This window comes from Pangasianodon hypophthalmus, chromosome 14 (assembly GCF_027358585.1).
Source record: "Pangasianodon hypophthalmus isolate fPanHyp1 chromosome 14, fPanHyp1.pri, whole genome shotgun sequence".
Lineage (NCBI taxonomy): Eukaryota > Metazoa > Chordata > Actinopteri > Siluriformes > Pangasiidae > Pangasianodon > Pangasianodon hypophthalmus.
The window spans coordinates 4,697,993-4,715,981 of NC_069723.1; the positions used below are offsets into that span (position 1 = coordinate 4,697,993).

General features: G+C 39.6%; 2 protein-coding genes across 4 annotated transcripts in view; both read left to right on the forward strand.

Moving 5' to 3' along the window:
• Window positions 1-6,464, forward strand: part of LOC113544670 (endothelin-converting enzyme-like 1) — a 41,294-nt gene extending 34,830 nt beyond the window's left edge. Inside the window, exons 18-19 of the mRNA XM_026943610.3 lie at window positions 4,419-4,495; window positions 4,581-6,464. Coding sequence (XP_026799411.1) covers window positions 4,419-4,495; window positions 4,581-4,680 — 177 coding nt within the window. The 3' untranslated portion in view covers window positions 4,681-6,464. The remainder of the gene's footprint in view (window positions 1-4,418; window positions 4,496-4,580) is intronic.
• Window positions 6,465-7,189: 725 nt separating this feature from the next.
• cep57 (centrosomal protein 57) lies at window positions 7,190-17,989 on the forward strand. 3 transcript variants are annotated; one of them, XM_034310732.2, is made up of 10 exons: window positions 7,190-7,296; window positions 7,849-7,987; window positions 9,931-10,101; window positions 10,386-10,507; window positions 10,617-10,787; window positions 11,142-11,240; window positions 11,499-11,579; window positions 12,043-12,284; window positions 12,512-12,656; window positions 15,224-17,989. In XM_034310732.2, the coding sequence occupies exons 2-10, from the start codon at window positions 7,852-7,854 to the stop codon at window positions 15,377-15,379; spliced, it is 1,323 nt and encodes a 440-aa protein (XP_034166623.2). In that variant the 5' UTR covers window positions 7,190-7,296; window positions 7,849-7,851; the 3' UTR covers window positions 15,380-17,989. The 3 variants fall into 3 exon arrangements, with proteins under 3 accessions (XP_034166623.2, XP_034166624.2, XP_053095819.1); XM_034310733.2 differs by lacking the exon at window positions 7,190-7,296 and adding an exon at window positions 7,301-7,417; XM_053239844.1 differs by lacking the exon at window positions 7,190-7,296 and adding an exon at window positions 7,301-7,417 and having other exon boundaries at window positions 11,502-11,579.

Sequence of the window (17,989 nt, forward strand, 5' to 3'; positions counted from 1 at the left end):
GACTGTAGAAAGCTGCTGCTTACACTTTCAATTCAATTCAATTCATTTTTATTTGTATAACGCTTTTTTACAAAGGTCATTGTCTCAAAGCACCTTTACACAAACAAAAGTAATCATTTCATGCTTTTTAGAACAATTTTTTTGCATAGAATTTCCAATCTATGGTAGGTTTGTGAGCACACAACTTCAGTTTGGGGAGGAAAATGGATTAATTTTTCTAGGACATTAAACTTGTGCCATTCTACTGTACAGTACCATTATGTGCAAATGTTTTACATTAAACTGAACACAAGTGTTTATGATGGCTGATAATGTAATAGTTGTAATGTAATGTCGCGAGTGCCTTCTAAGGCAAATCCGCGTCCGTGCGGTACCTGTGCAAGCCGCTACTTAAACCCCTGGGTTTTGTCAGTCCTCGTGCAGACATAACGTCTGTGCCGAGTAGCAAAGTGATATTTTGGTTGAGAAGCAAAAGCTTTATTTCTGAGAAAAGGCTTAGAGAAGTTTTCATTGAGGTTTAAGACCAGTGTTAGGCTTCTTTAACGTCCATATATATATATATATATATATATATATATATATATATATATATATATATATATATATACACATACACACACACATACACACACACATATATATGTCTATATACATATATGTATGTGTGTGTATATATATATATATATACATATATATATATATATAAACTCTCTAAGCATCGTTATTCAGCAAGGAATAGTCCTTTGTTTTGTCCTTTGATTGTTAGAGTCGTGACGAGGGACGGTGGCTCCCTCACTTTCACGACTGTTTGTTCTGGTTATTTATTTGGCCAGTGCGGAGATTGCTCTCTGTCTCACTGCAAGACAGCATGTGCTGGGGGTTTGGTGGCAGCTCACTGCTCCATTGGTGGCGGCTCCACAGCTTTGCTCGCAGCTTGCTAGGTCCGTGAATAGCCTAGTAGTTAGCGTGTTGGAGTGGGGCACACAACCTCCTCGGTGGCTACCGGTGGCACCAGTTGCACTCACTCTTCTTTTTGCCCCAGAGCCGCATTTAGATTTTAGATTAGCTGCTCTTTTGATTTCCTGTCTTTTATCTATTTGCATAGTGGGCCTAGCTTGGTACTTTTTCCACCTTTGTACCGAGCCCTCCCCATAAAAGTATGTCTACACCAGACCGTGAGCCCGCAAATCTGGAGCGGATAGGGGAGATTGTGGCTGGTCAAACCACGGTGCTGGGAAAACATGAGCAGGTCCTGGCTGCCCTATTCACCAAGGTCCAGGGAGTCTCAGCATGGGCAGATCCAGGCCCTGCTGCAGCCCCAGGCTGCCTCTTCTATAGGTACTGCTCGGGCAGAATGCCCCCGACCTGGGCTCCCTGTGCCAGTTCCCCCTGCAGTCACTGAAACATGCCTGCCTGCTCCACATCCTTACGCTGGGCAGCTGGGAGGGTGCAACCGTTCATATTACAATGCTCTCTTGTTTTGAGATGCAGGCCTCCCAATTTCCCTCAGAAACGGCTATGATAGCCTGCATGATTGCCCTACTGACCAGTAGAGCACTGGCCTGGGCCACAGCAGTTTGGCAGCACCGCCTGGCAGACCACCCCACAGTTAACTCCTTTATCATGGCGCTCCGGAGCACTTTTGATCACCCGCTCGCTGGAGGGGGCCTGATTTTCTCCCTCCTCCATATGCTTCAGGGCAGCCGCTCTATAGCAGACTATACCATCGAGTTTCAAACTGTGGCAGCCAGCTCAGGCTGGAACTACCTAGCTCTCCAGGCGGTAAATGTACAGGGTCTTTCTGAGGAGCTAAAAGATGAGCTGGCAGCTTGTGATCCTCCTGGTGATTTAGAGGCCCTGTACTGTCTTGCCATCCACCTGGACAATTGTTTGTGAGAGTGATGGTTGGAACGGCAGTCCACTAGGGCATTTCAGCATGCACGTGACCCCAACCCCATAGACAGATCAGTTGAGCCCATGCAATTGGGCGCCACTGGTTTACCACAGGAGAGGGGGCTGCTCACCATAACTTGCCCCCGTTCCAGGGCTATGGGCAGTTGGGCCATCGTCAAGCCCTCTGCCCACATAAGCTGCTAAAAGGCAGGGGCCATCCCAGATAGGGGGCTCTGGATTAGCCCTAGATACAATACTTCACCATTCTGGCATCTTCCTGTTGGCCACCATTCTTTGGGGAGAGGGTAAACAGTCTAGCCTCCAGGCGTTTATTGATTTAGGGGCTGCGGGCAATTTCACAGATGAGGGTTTAGCCCGCAGACTGGGGTTACTCCTGAAGGCCCTCTCACACCCTCTGCCTGTTTGTGTCCTGGATGGGTGACCACTAACCTCCGGCCCCATAATCATCCAGACAATACTGATCACCCTACATATAGGGCATTACTCGGAATGCCTGCCCCTATATGTCACTAGGATTCCTGAGCTACACCTCGTGTTGGACTTCTCCCGGTTGCGGGAGCATAACCCTCAGATTGACTGGTCTACTGGCTAAGTCTTACAGAGTTGCCTCAGGAGCATGGGCAATTCCCCCTCTGCCGTTACATACCCTGTGGACCTTTCGGGGGGTGCTGGAGGATTATTGTGACCTCCAAGAGGTCTTTTCTAAGCACAAGACCCAGACATTGCCACCTCACAGGCGATTCGATTGCAACATCAATCTGCTCCCTGGTGCAGCTCCCCCTAGAGTTTAGGTTATTAACATTGCAGGTGCCTGCACAGTCCTTTATAGTGTGGGTGCATTATATATGTAAGTATATATGTAATGTATGTATTTATTTCTAAGAGCTCTAAGCCTTGTGATTCAGTGAGGAATAGTCCTTGCTGAAAGCTTGTTAGAGTCCTGACGAAGGAAGGTGGCTCCCTCACTTTCTCCGGTTATTTATTTGGCCAACATGGAGATTTCTCTCCGTCTCGCTGCCAGGGCTTTGTTGGCAGCTCACTGTTCCCTTTAACGTGCTTGCTGGTAGCATCAGTCGAGCTTGTGTCTAAGCCACATGCACTCCTCTTTTTGCCCCAGAGCCTCATTTAGGCTCCTTTGATTTCCGGTCCTTTATCCATTTGGATAGTGGGCCTAGTTTAGTACTTTTTCCACCTTTGTACTGAGCCATCACCATAACGTGTATATATTGGTTTGTAACACATTTAATAAAAAAAAAATATTTAAACAAAGGGTATATGTATTTCAAATGTTTAAATGTCAACCATCCATGTACAGGCATAGAACATAAATAACAAGCTTAAAGACAGAGCAAGTGGAACCAATCACAAAAGGGAATGAGTTAAAAAGAACTGGAAACAATGACCAAATAAGGAATATGGTAATCAAAAAGAGTCATAGGGGTGTATTATAGGAGCCAGAATAAACATCAATAGGATATTTTTACAAACCAAAAAATACAAAAAAACACACACACAAAATAAATAAATAAATAAAAACTATAACACGAAGATATGCAATTTTACTAGGGATTAAAATGTCAGCAGTATATACTTACATATATTTTTAAGTATATTTTATTATAATATTATGTCTTTATAATTACTATATTAGCCACATATGAGCACTTTATCTTCAAATGCATTAAACATTTAAAATATGCACAGGTTCATATGGATTATTCTCAGCAATGCCATGTTAAAATATGAGCATGCAATAAATTATTTAATGGTGGTCCACATCATACCACTCCGAAGATTATTTTACTATAACAGCATGTCCCCTAGTGCTTAGTTCTTCTTATAACACAGTAATTTAAAGAAAATGTTATCTGTTTATAGTTACATTTAATGTTGTGGAACGTCAGGGAAACAAGTTAGTTCCTGTTGTCACTTACGTTATAGCAGCTATAAAGACATGTTCCCTCGCCAGTTTCTTTCTCTCAAAGTTAATAAGAGAAAAAATGCAACTTATCATGTTACCAAGAAACAGCAAAGCGTAAACTCCTCTGTCCTGAAGATGCTGGAAAACTTAAAATTACTGCTTTACCTCTGACTGTTACAAAGTGCTGACACTGGAGACTCCTTCCATAAACGTTGCATAAACATCTCCTTACAGAAAACTTCACCATATCAACGATAACATACTTTTTTTATTATTATTATATTTTTGCTTTGCTTTTCAAAGGCATTCATTTTTCACTTTTTCTACCCAAAACATACGTTTTGTTAATTTGTTTATTATTAGCGGGGCATCCGCTGTACAAGTCCCTGTGAATTAGCTGTTACTGTAGAAACAGTAACTTATTAAAAACAAGCGCATTAATATAAACCTGTGCACTACTGTCAGAGCTGCTGTTATAGAAAATTCATCAACAGCTTCTGACCAATCAGGATACAGAACTCAGCAGTGCTGTAATATGCCTTTTATCAAATGCAATAATCTCTCATCTCCAATCACGAAACAGAACTGGTGCATGAAGAGGCGGTCTCAGTCCATATACCTTCAGCTGCTAACCGACAAACACGCCCCTGAGCACTACAGGTATACACACACACACACACACACACACACACACACACATACACATACACACTGTATAAGCTGTTTGTTACACCCCTGTGTGCAGAGTTATTGGCAGTGTGTCTCAGTTTGATGAGTTCGGTCGTGTGTTTCACTGCCCGAAAGGATCTCCTATGCATCCTGTCAACAAGTGCTCCGTCTGGTGACCTTCTGACCTTCATCACTGACCTCTGACCTCTCACCTTTCATCATCCATCCAGATTTCTCTGTATGCCCTCAGTGGACATGAAATCACCCTCACACAGGCAGAGCAAAGGGGAAATGTTTTAGAGTGCTGCTACGAGCTTAAAGTGTTCGTTATATCATGAATTAAACAGCGTTGTCATGGTTACAATATACATCTTATTTGAACACTTAGGGTTAATCAAGTGTTCAGTCGACAAGGCCGTGCAGACTGAAACAGCGTATGTGTACAGACATATTGGCTTGCAAACTAGTTAGCCTACTGACTAGCGTGCTACCTAGCTAGCATAATAAAGTTTAATGCCCACTTTGAGCAAATGTATTTTTTAAATAATTTTAATAATTAATAATTTTAATCATTTTTTTTTACATAAAATTTTCCATTTACATAAACATCTTCATCCACCCTGAAAAAAAAACACGCAATGCCTTCTGGGTATGTCTTGAAATATAGAGTGAAAAAAACTATAAAGTTTACATTAAAGTTTTACATTAAAGTCTTACGCAATTTGACAAAAACAGGAGTCAAGTGAACTTTTATCAATAAACTGTAATTGAGCTGATAAAAAAAAAACTGTAAAAGTCTTTCAAATGGCAAAAAGTTACAGAAGTACCGTGTCAACTTTTCTTTAATAAAATTCCTTAATAATTTCTTTAATAATTCATGAGCTTTTTGTTTTTCAGTGCTGCTTTCCTACGCATCTTTAGTGTGTAAACTTATTTTTTCTACATAAATATAACCTTAAAGAATCGTATATTTATTTATTTTTATATTCTAATTAATAGTGTTCATGATTTATTCTTATTAGCTATAAGAAATAGTTTTGAGGTGGTGTGTGTGTGTGTGTGTGTGTGTGTGTGTGAGTTGCACTTCATATTTCGGAAACTCGATTTAAAAGCTGCTACACAAATCTTCTCACAAATAATTTCAAGAAGACAACCTCTTTAATAACTGTAACTCAGTAAAATCACACAGTTTGGTCACGTTAGCAGAGTGTGGTAATTTTTTTGGAATTTAGGGAAATTTTAAGGAATTTTGGTTAATTTTTTGAAAATCTGGGGAACCTTTGGGATTTTGGAAAGGAATTCTGGTAATGTTTTGGAATTTTGGGGGGAATTTTTTTTTTATGTTTAAAATGTATCTTTTAGTTTATGAAAAATTATAAAAATGTGAAATGGCATCAGATTGTAAATTTACAGGATCTGCCAATGTTATTTATGATCATGGTTGTGGTGGGGGGAGGGGTGTTTGCATTTGTATCTTTTCTTACATGTTAATTTGTACAAAATTTGACAAAAATGACAAAATCGTCTCCATTGAATTCCATTGAACTTTGTGTCGTTGATTCATTTTGTTTGTTTTTGGATTTTAATTTGTTAAATCATACCTGTGCATGTTTCTATTTCTCATTTACATCAAATAGACAAACTTCTTACGCAAATTTGTGAGAGGAACCCAGGTTATGATTCCGATGGTAATCCGAGAAGATGGTGATGGACATCGTAAGGATGGATGTATTTCGCAGCGCTGACTCTGATTTCTGATTCGTACAAAGTGATTGTGATTTTTACTGATGTGAAACAACTCTTACGTTTTTTTTTTCCTTGTAATGTCATAACTGGAACAATGGCTTTGTTATTGTTCATGTCTGTGTTCTGTGTGTTCAGATCTATTGATGCAAGTTTTTCTCTCTTCAGGTGTTAAGACTGTATATTACAAAAATAAATAAATAAATAAATCACAATAGTAATGTGTGTTTGAGCCTGTTACAGATCAAATTTACTACAGCGATGAAATGTGTAGTTTTATATGGTGTTTAAACACGACTTTGTAAAAACACAAACTGTATGAGAAAGTAAGAAGAAAGAGAAACCTTCTGGTGTTATAAAACATGTTTCCTGCTTTCCAACACCTCATTGAACTACAGAATAAAAAATTTACAGGACAACATTACCCAGAATTCACAGCATTCAGTGGGAAGCTGGAAATGTGAATTTCGCTAGAAAAGTAATAAGAAACATTTTTTAAAAAAAACAAAAAAAGGGTCACAAAACCTTTGTTTGATGCATGTACTGGTCATGATCAAAAAAGTCAGGAAGTTCATTATATTATTGCAATTTATTGTATGAGTAATTTGATACAGTAATTAATATTTTGGGCATTTATAAGCTGATTATTATTAAGGTAATTAATAAATTGTTTATTTATGAAGTCACAGATGGTGGTTATTATTATAGCTACTAAATAATATACCATATAAATAAATACATGTTATCTATCTGTTAATCAGTTACAGATTAACATAGTAAATAACATACAGAGAAAATACAAAGAATTACTGTTTTTAGTAATTACATACAGTAATGTATACATTTATAAAGTTACAGACCATCGTGATTCTAAAAAAGAAAAATAAATCAGGACAGTAGAATAAGTTCAGTCAGCAGCACAAAAACTTTTATTTTGAAATGACTGCAGTGACGCCGCCATGTTATGAATATCGTGTTTGGTTGTTGCTGGCTTCACCGCGTGCAGTTTACGCGCTAATATTGTGTTTGGTGTTTGTGCACCAGAGTCGGTGAGTTTCTTTCCTTCCTCCTGTGTGAATATTTATAACAATGTGTGTGTGTGTGTGTGTGTGTGTGTGTGTGTGTGTGTGTGTGTGTGATGGAGAAACCTGGAGCATTAGCGGAGAGAAGGTAAGGACCTGTGTGTGGAAGCTGTTAGCATGTTGCTAGGAGGCTGTTTACCTGCACAAACAGCATTAATCAGGGAAACAGCGCACTGGCTCTCTGCACTCTGCCAGTGTTCAGGAATCTTTATTAGGAAAGAAATTCAGTAGCTTCTAACGGTTCAAAGAATTGATCCAAAACAACATGAACAAATGCTTTTAAGAAAAACTATTATTTTTATGTGATATAATATTACATTATTTTTATATTATTATATAAAACCAGTCTTATATAAACATTTATGACAATTATAATGTTTTTATGAACACTGGAAAAAAAGATTAATGTAAACAAAATAGTTTTTTCTACCTGCAGTGTCTTGCCTTCAGTTTAGCTTTAATATGTAAGGCGTGAAATAAGTAAAACGTGTGTGTGTGTGTGTGTGTGTGTGTTTGCAGGAGATGAGCCAGATGTTGGACTGTGTGTCTTTGGCCTCCTACACTGAATATCCCACCGAGCGGCCGTTCATCAACACACACATCAACACACACCGTTCTGCAAAACCGGTTAAAGCGTTTCCTGAGAGCAGCAGTGCAGGTAACACACATTATACACACCACACACACACACCCACACCCACACCACACACAATACTCACACATAATGTAATATAATATAATGATATGCCTAAAAAAAACTAAAAACCCTAAAATAAATACACATGTAAATTGTAACCCAAATATATTTTGTCTGTGTGACCTCTATCAGCTGCAAACCAAAATATAAATATTCCCCTGCCTGTGAATTGCCCCGGCACCAAAAATAAATACACCAGTGACCTCTAATTTCCCTAAACCCTAAACATAAATACCCTCCTGCCTGCTAATTGCCCCAAAAGCCTTAAAAAACACATTGGGTGGGTAAATCAGAAAATCCCCAAACACAAATATAAATACACAAAACCAAATAATAAAAGTATAAGAAGAATTATGATGTGTGTTACAGTGTGAATCGCAGCATACTCGCAGTTTCTGCAGCAACTGCACTCTCTAGTTTTTATTAAATATAAATCTATTCCTATTAGATTCAACTTTATTGTCATTCTGCAGAGTGCAGAGCCAATGAAATGCAGTTTTTCTCATATCCCAGCTTTACACACTAGTACAATAACACACATTCCTACCTGAGTTTAACCACACACACACACACACACACACACCCACACATACCTGTAAACCTTGCACATGCAAATGGTGGAGAGAATTGTTTAAGGTGCTGAATGCAGCATGTGGTTTAGAGGAAGTAGGGCAGATTAAATTAAGATAAATATGAAGGAAATACAATAAAAATGAAAAAGATGAGTACAGAAGATGGGGAGTTTTGTGCAGTTCTTATGTTCAGTTGTTTGTGAGTGTGATGGCATGCGGGAAGTCTGGGTGTTTAAATCCTCATTTGGCTGAAGCGGCTGTCTGAGGGAAGGAGCTGGAACAGGTGATGGCCAGGGTGTGATGGGTCAGCGATGATTTTTTTTCTGCATGCTTCCTAGTTCTGGAGCTATGCAGATCCAGAGGGGGGCAACTTTACGCCGCTGGTCTTTTCTGCAGACCTGACGATGCGGTGTGGTTTGTGAAGGTCATGTTTGGTAGCTGAGCTACACCAGACTGTGATGACAGACTCTGTGATGACTGTGTAGAACTGCACCGTCAGCTCCTGAGGCACGTTGAACTTCTTCAGCTTGTGCAGGAAGTACATCCTCTGCTGGGCTCTCTTAGTGATGGAGCTGATGTTACTGTCCCACTTCAAGTCTCTGGTGATTGTAGCTCTCAGGAACGTGAAGGACTCCACAGACATCACGGTTCTGTTAAGGATGGTGAGTGCCGGCGGCGTCGGGAGCTTCTCCTGAAATCTAACAGCATCTCCAGTGTTTTGAGCACGTTCAGCTCCAGGGTGTTGTGACTGCTCCAGAGGACCACGTGTTGATCCACCCTTCTGTATTTGAACAAAATGCCCCTAAAATGCATATTGTATGATATTATATGATATATGCTTTGATATAATAGGGTATAACATGATATCAAATGATGTGATATGATACATATGAGATATTTAATATTTTTTAATTGTATTTTTTTTTTATTTTATATTACATTACTTTTTTGCATTTTTTTTTTATTTTACATAATACAATATGATAATGCAATATAATGTTTTGTTATACATCCTATACTGTATCGTATGTTACATATTATATATTGAATTGACATTGTATTATAAGATATAATTTAACGTTATATAATAGAATATATGATCATTATATTGTATTACACACACAAACTATATATATATGCACGCACAATGTGTGTGTGTGTGTGTGTGCGCGTGTGTATATATATATTTAATAATATTATACAAATAATACTGTATATTAATATACTAATGTAATACTAAATTGTATTATATTCAAGTTTATTAAATATGATATCACCTGATTATAATGCAATATGAAATAATATTTTGTGTGTGTGTGTGTGTGTGTGTAGCGATCCTCTCCGCTCTGCAAAACCTACAGGAGAAGATCCACAGGTTGGAATTGGAGCGAGTGCGAGCAGAGCGGAACCTGAGGAAGCTCTCGGGCGAGAATCCGCACACGGGGAACATTCCGGAAAGAAAACCACACGAGATCAGGGACTCGCACAGACCCAGGAAACAGGGTAAGACCCTGAAGAACTGATCAGGATGTGTGGTCAGTGTGGGTGTGGTCAGGATGAATGTGGTCAGTGTGGGTGTGGTCAGTGTGGGTGTGGTCAGGGTCATTGTGTTGAGGGTGGTTGTCTTCAGTGTGTAGCAGTTATTTAAAAAAAAAAAAAAAAAAAAAGAAATCTATTATCAGGTATTCATTCCTTTTTTTTTTTTTTTTTTTTTTTTTTTTTTGTTGTTTTTTTTTTGTTTTTTTTTGTTTCTCTGTGTGTGTGTGTGTGTGTGTGTGTGTGTGTAGAGTTTGCCTCTCAGTTAGCAGCAGCTGAAGTTAAATGCAATCTGTTGGAGAAGCAGCTGGACTTAATGAAGAGGACGGTGAGGAACACAGAGTCTGACCGAACAACCGTCCTCAAACACCAGGTAGAGTGTGTGTTTGTGTGTGTGTGTGTGTGTGTGTGTGTGTGTGTGTGTGTACGTACTTGCGTTTAGCGTGTCTATGAGCGTTGTGTGAGTTTGTGACTGTTTACAGGAGTGTGTGAGCGGCTCGAGTGATGTGTGTGAGAAGTTGGAGAAGTTGGAGCAGGAGTACAGGAGACTGACACACACTCAGAACAATGCTGAGTCCAAAATCCGAGAGCTGGAGTGTAAACTGCAGGAGGAGGAACACCACAGGAAACTCATACAGGATAAAGCTGCTCAGGTTTTACTCCGTTCCTGCTGTCTGTCCACACATCCATCTATCTGTCCATCTGTCTACTACACACAGCCCTGTTCTAATACACACATTTTTTTTTTTTAATAAAATGAATTACATATTAACGCTGACTCTAGTTTTTATATAACGCTTGTTGAATGTTGCTTATCAACACAAACCTGCTTTTATTGATGTTTCTTTTTTTTTTTTTTTTTGTTTCCACTCTTCCTAACGAACTCTTTGCTCTCATTAATAGATTAAATTTTAATATAAAGTACATTGATTTTATTTTTAGGCTCAATTTTCAACATCAGCTTTCTATATAACACTGTTGCCTTCATCTGATTGGCTGCTCTTCAGTTACAGACAGGCCTCGAGGCCAATCGTATTCTGATTGAGTCAGTGTCGACCCGCCCACACCGCGCCTCCAAGAACACAAAGAAGAAACTCACATCCAAGGTAATAAAATCAGAAAATATTAATCAGCGCTGCTTTAAGGCTAATGTTAGGAATATTAGGAACCTCAGGTATTACATTAATGGTGTTTGCGGATGTGTCTGGTGGAGTGGGCAGGGTGGAGGTGGGGGTGGAGTGGGCAGGGTGGAGGTGGGGGTGGAGGTGGAGGTGGAATCTGCCCTGTACTGCTGCTGGCTTGTAGAGTTACTAAGTTCCATAACTGTAGGTGATGGCGCTGTGGTTTCTCCTCCTCTTTTCCAGAAGCCTTTGCAGCAGAGACATTCTCACACACAGCCACACTACAGACTGAGTCTGGGGGACGTACCGTTTGTGGCTGGAACAGTATGGTTACCACACACACACACACACACACGCACACACACGCACACGCACACACACACACGCACACAAACTTCTCCCCTAATTTCTCTCTCTCTGATTGTTTTGTAATAAACTACGACCTGAGAGAATTATCAGTAAACTTACAGAACAACTAAACACCAGAATCTACAGTTATACCTGGAAGATAAGAATGAAATATAAGTACAGTGTTTGGTGTTTAGTTCAGTTATAGACACTTAGATACTTTATTCACTGTAACACTAAGAACAGTAATAATGCTTTAGCAATAAACTTTATTCATTATAAACTTTATATGTCTCTTGCTGTCTCTCACTCTCTCTCATTTTCATGCTGTCCGTATTGCTCTCTGTCTCCATCTCTGCCTCTCTCTCTCTCTCTCTCTCTCTCTCTCTCTCTCTCTCTCTCTGTCACTGTGTCTTTCTCTGTTTGTCTCTCTCTGTAGTCCACAGGGACGAGTCACTCTGTCCGCGCTAACGTGCAGCACGTCCTCCACCTCCTGAAGCAACACAACCGTCAGCTGTGTAACGAGCGTGTGCTGGGAGCCACACCCCTGACCAATGGGAAAGAGGCTTCAGAGCATCAGTCATGGAGTAGCTCCTCCTCTCTCCCCTCCTCCTCTTCCTGTAATGAGGAGCTCTCAGAGCTGCTGCAGGCTCTACAGGACGAATTCGCACACATCAGCTTGTGAGTTTAATCTTTTCAGTTTTATACATATTTTATATTTTAAAAAATGTTCAGTATTTAGTTTCAGCGTGTGTTAGGCAAATTTATTTAAATATTTGAATTCATATATTTTTACTCTTCACGGTTACGGTTGCTTGTAACAGTGTTGCTGTGTGTGTGTGTGTGTGTGTGTGTGTGTGTGTGTGTGTGTGTGTGTGTGTGTGTGTTTGTGTGTGTGTGAGATACAGCGAGCACCAGGAGTTGGGGAAGCAGGTCCAGGCGTGCCGTTCTGACAGATTGAGGCAGGATTTGGAACGAGAGTTAGAGAACCTGGTGAAGAAGATGGAGGAAAAAGGAGAACAGATCGCTAAAGTGCGACGACATCAGGCTCAGGTCAGCTTCATCCTCACACTCCTCACACTCCACTCCTCCTCCGTCATCACACACTCCACTCCTCCTCCATCATCACTCCTCACACTCCTCACACTCCACTCCTCCTCCGTCATCACTCCTCACACTCCTCACACTCCACTCCTCCTCCGTCATCACTCCTCACACTCCACTCCTCCTCCGTCATCACTCCTCCTCCATCATCACTCCTCACACTCCACTCCTCCTCCGTCATCACTCCTCACACTCCACTCCTCCTCCGTCATCACTCCTCCTCCATCATCACTCCTCACACTCCACTCCTCCTCCGTCATCACTCCTCACACTCCACTCCTCCTCCGTCCTCCTCCGTCATCACTCCTCACACTCCACTCCTCCTCCGTCATCACTCCTCACACTCCACTCCTCCTCCGTCATCACTCCTCGTCCGTCATCACTCCTCACACTCCACTCCTCCTCCGTCATCACTCCTCACACTCCACTCCTCCTCCGTCATCACTCCTCCTCCGTCATCACTCCTCACACTCCACTCCTCCACGTCATCACTCCTCCTCCGTCATCACTCCTCACACTCCTCCACGTCATCACTCCTCCTCCGTCATCACTCCTCACACTCCACTCCTCCTCCGTCCTCCTCCGTCATCACTCCTCACACTCCACTCCTCCTCCGTCATCACTCCTCACACTCCACTCCTCCTCCGTCATCACTCCTCGTCCGTCATCACTCCTCACACTCCACTCCTCCTCCGTCATCACTCCTCACACTCCACTCCTCCTCCGTCATCACTCCTCACACTCCACTCCTCCTCCGTCATCACTCCTCACACTCCACTCCTCCTCCGTCATCACTCCTCCTCCGTCATCACTCCTCACACTCCACTCCTCCACGTCATCACTCCTCCTCCGTCATCACTCCTCACACTCCTCCACGTCATCACTCCTCCTCCGTCATCACTCCTCACACTCCACTCCTCCTCCGTCATCACTCCTCACACTCCACTCCTCCTCCGTCATCACTCCTCCTCCGTCATCACTCCTCACACTCCACTCCTCCTCCGTCATCACTCCTCACACTCCACTCCTCCTCCGTCATCACACCTCACATACCTCACACTCCACTCCTCCTCCGTCATCACACCTCACATACCTCACACTCCACTCCTCCTCCGTCATCACACCTCACATACCTCACACTCCACTCCTCCTCTGTCATCACTCCTCACACAGAAAGAAATTACTGATGCGGTGGAACTTCATATCGCAAAAGTCATGGTCTCCATTTAGCCTGTCGAGAAAGGAGGAGTCTTAAAGTTGTGCGAAAAAAGTAACAGCGCCATCTATAGCAAATAGTGGAAACAAGTTATTTTAAATATTCTTTATTTAAATAGCCTTTGTTTAAAAGAACCATTGCTTGCACTAGTTGCTATATATGGTGCTGTTACTATTCCTGCACATCTACATTTTCCATTCTAATAAAAAAAAAGACTTTGAAACAAATTGTGTAATTTTTCAACTGCATTCTGTACAAACTCAAAAAATTAAAAAAAATTGTTCATAATTTTTTTTTTTTGCAATATCGCCCACTGCATTCTAATCTCTAAAAACCTTTTATCTACAATGCCATCAAATACAATGGGTAGAATAATAATAATTACAATAATAAGATTCATAATAATAATAATAATAATAATAATAATAATAATATATGTATTTATAATAACAAATACAGATTTAAAATAACAATAAAAATAAATATAATGAAAAATAAAGAACATTTTAGGTTTGCTGTTATTTGTTATAATTAAAACAGAGTTAGTAATGTGAAATAAAAGGCAAACGCGGTCATGTTGGTACGTCGGCACCACTTTCTGGTCCTCCAGTGACACTAAAATATCCGTGAGCTGCAGTCGGGAGCAGTCCTGTCACTCACTTCTCCTGAATTTAATCATTTTAAAGTGGGAAGACTGATTACAGTATATTTCAGAGTTATTGTTTGTAACCCACTTTACACCAACTTTTTATTGCTTACTGAAAACAAGACATTTTACTGAGAAAATGCTTCACATTAGGACTTTATTTCCTGCAAAACTTTCACACATATCAAACATTTCGTACATGACATTTCGTGGATGGCTTTTTGTTGCTTGAAGTGTGTACAGAATACACTCCCGGGGAAAAGCTCTACTACTCCACTAGTTCCTGGTCAGCAGAGGTGTAACTGCAGCTTAAAATTGTGTGTGTTTTTTTTTTTTTGTTTGTTTTTGTTTTCCTTTTTTTAAAAAAAGGATTTTTGGGACGCAGACTTTCTTGTGTGAGATTGTAAAGAAAATTGTGTGCATGGGAAAAATTTAACTTTCCTAAAACCAAACAAGTCAGAAATCTTTAATCAGTGGGGGTATTGCTATTGTGGTGGTGGAATATGCTTGTGGTTATTTCTCAAATTCAAAGTACGTCAGTAAAAGGTTGGGAAAGGAAATTGGGAATTGTCATGCTGGAATATCCAATCAGCGCGTCAGTTGGCATTTTGTGTATTAGCAGACACTGTGTGATTAAGTGTTTGTGTCTGACAGTTGGAGAAGTTGACGAAGCAGTCTCGTCAGCGTGAAGGTGAGCTGAAGGTCAAGTCCAGACCAGGAGAGCGCAGTAAGGACAGTCTGCGTCTGCTCAAGGACATGCGCACACTGCAGACCTCACTGCGCACGGACCAACACCACTGGGATTACTGACACTCTCACACACACACACACACACTCTCTCACACACACACACACACACACACACACACACACACTTCACCAGGAATCAGGAGGGACAAGCTCAGGTTAGTGGTCCGGATACACACAGGGAAGTTCTAATCATACAGAAATCTGAGTTCACTGTCAGGAACCGTTTTTATTTCTGTGCTAAAAAACTAACACGGTTTTGTAAAATGATTTTTCTCATACGCAATAATACGGAGTGTACCACAAGTCCAGCATCAGAGGAGGCAAAAATACAAACAGCAAAACAAATGCTTTTATTTATTTCTTTTTTACAGAACATGCACACTATTATTCTCAATACACAACTAGAATGACTTGGATTTGTATTTTGCTCAGATACATATCTGTAAAGATATAAAAATATACATTACCCCTGTGATTCTGGACTTGTGGGACATGCTGCATTATTAAACCATAAAACTGAATAGATTTAAAGAAGACTGCTCATACTGAAAAATCAATAAACATCCTAAGAGAAATGTGCAATAACTGAGTCAGTATCAGGTGTTGGGAAATAAACAATGTAGGACTTGGAAATTATAAAGATGAGAACTTCACAAAAATGTCAGAACTTTATAACTATTACCTTTTTGCGACCTCAGAATTTTAGTTATCTCTTAAATAAATAAATAATTAGAGCAATTACAGCAATGCAGCACATGTTCACAGATGATCAAATGCAGGAGTTCTTATACTTCTTATACTTTCCAGTCAGGATAACTGTAACTGGGGGAAAACATTATAAAATATTAAATTGTTTATTCGAGCTAGAGATTTTTTTTTTTTTTAATTTGTGAATTTTCCACCCATAGAAACCATTTCTATTAAATTTTTATTTCAGTTGCCATTATTTATAGGGATAAAAGAGATGCTTTCCACCACTGCAATAAAAGAAAAACCATCATGGACATCTTTAAGAACCAAGGTTCTAATTTAATGTGAAAATTGCTTTAGTAGCTAATTAATTTTTTTTTATTTATTTTTTTTTTTAAATAAATAATTCGTACTACAACAAATTTAACCCACGCAGCTCTACAGCAGTCAGAAAGTTATTTAATCATTTTAGTGCATCATTTATTGTTTTTTTTTCCCTTTACCACAAAAATGGTGCTCTTTCTGATGACTGATCCTCACGTACTGAATTGTAGGTGTTTTTGTAAGACGTTTGTTTTGTACCACACAGGCCTTAAGCTGGATTTCAACTAACTCGTATCCCCTGAGTAAAAACACTGGTAGTGATTGATGGTGGATTTAAACTGTAACTGTATGTGGTCTTTGTGGATAAAATGACTGCAGATTATTCTATAAGTGAGGTTTAATGAGTGTAAATCTGTACTGCAGGTAAGCAGGTGTGTGTTTGGAGACAATGAACAGATCAATATTCAGTGATCACATAAAGTGACTTGGATAAAAGACATGCTGACTCAAAGGAGAGACACTTTATCCAAATCGTATCGTTACCATGAAAAGAATAGATCAGAATGATGTTCATTATTATCCTTATAGTAATTGCAGTGGCAGAAGAATTTTGACTAAATCTGCACACAGAGTTTTTGCACAGAAATTGCAGTTACATTCCATATCCGGGGGGCCAACATGTATAATTTTTGATCTGTTATTACTGCAGTATGGGAGATCCTTGAAAATAATGGTCAGAATGTATGCATGGCTGAAATTTTTGGGACTTGAAAAAAAACCACATGCTTCATTACTTTCGCGCCATGGCTATAACTAAGGGAACCTGTAAATTCGCTTACTCTGGTCTTGTGAGCCAACAGAAATCAAGAAGGCAGGACTTTGAGCAAAAAAAAAAAAAAAAAAAGCTTTGACAATTATTAAAGTAGCATCTCATTAACTTTTGCCTCCCTTACTGTTGCTTGGTGCACATCTGAAAATAGCTAGCTCATGCTACTCCGACGCTCTCACCTAAATCACACACCATTAAGATAAAATGTTAAGTGTATAAAGTAAGCTTTTACACTTCATAAATACAAACATTTGTGCAGCCTGCAATTAAATATCAGTTCAACCAAAATACATTTTATAATTTATGCTGTTAGAGTGGAGCCATCTCGTGCTGAGGTAAAAATTCTGTAATAAAATTCCATTTTGTTTCTCTCTGCCTGTTCAGATTTTCATGTTAGCGACGGTGTTAGCGACAGTGGCACCCCTGTGTACAGGATCAGTATAAACCCTGCTGTAAGAGTGATGTGATCATCAGGGACTTGTGATCGGTTTATTAGTATCTGATCTGTGTTTGATGGATTAATAATCTTCTCAAATTGTTATACTATATTTTAATGAAATTTTAAATTTGAAGATTATGCATTTTAAGAAACCATATGTAGGACCAACATGGGAAATTTGGAATTGTTTATTTATTCTTCAGTGATGTCCTTACTTAATCAAACATTCCTAAAAAAAAAATAATAATAATTTCCTAATGAAGTTGTAAACAATGTTTGTGTTTTTGGTTTTGAACTTCTTGCTGTTTGAGTTTGAAGTGTGTGAGATTTGATCTTTGGAGTATTTTATGCCTTAATCGTTTTAAATAAAGTATTTATTTTGTCTTAA

Excerpts from the sequence above, each read along its gene's own strand:
- cep57 (XM_034310733.2), top strand. The coding sequence starts at position 7,337 with ATGTGTGTGTGTGTGTGTGTGTGTGTGTGTGTGTGTGTGTGTGTGTGT. Across the intron at positions 7,418-7,848 it reads GGAGCATTAGCGGAGAGAAG|GAGATGAGCCAGATGTTGGA; the intron begins GTAAGGACCTGT and ends GTGTGTTTGCAG. Across the intron at positions 10,102-10,385 it reads GCACAGACCCAGGAAACAGG|AGTTTGCCTCTCAGTTAGCA; the intron begins GTAAGACCCTGA and ends GTGTGTGTGTAG.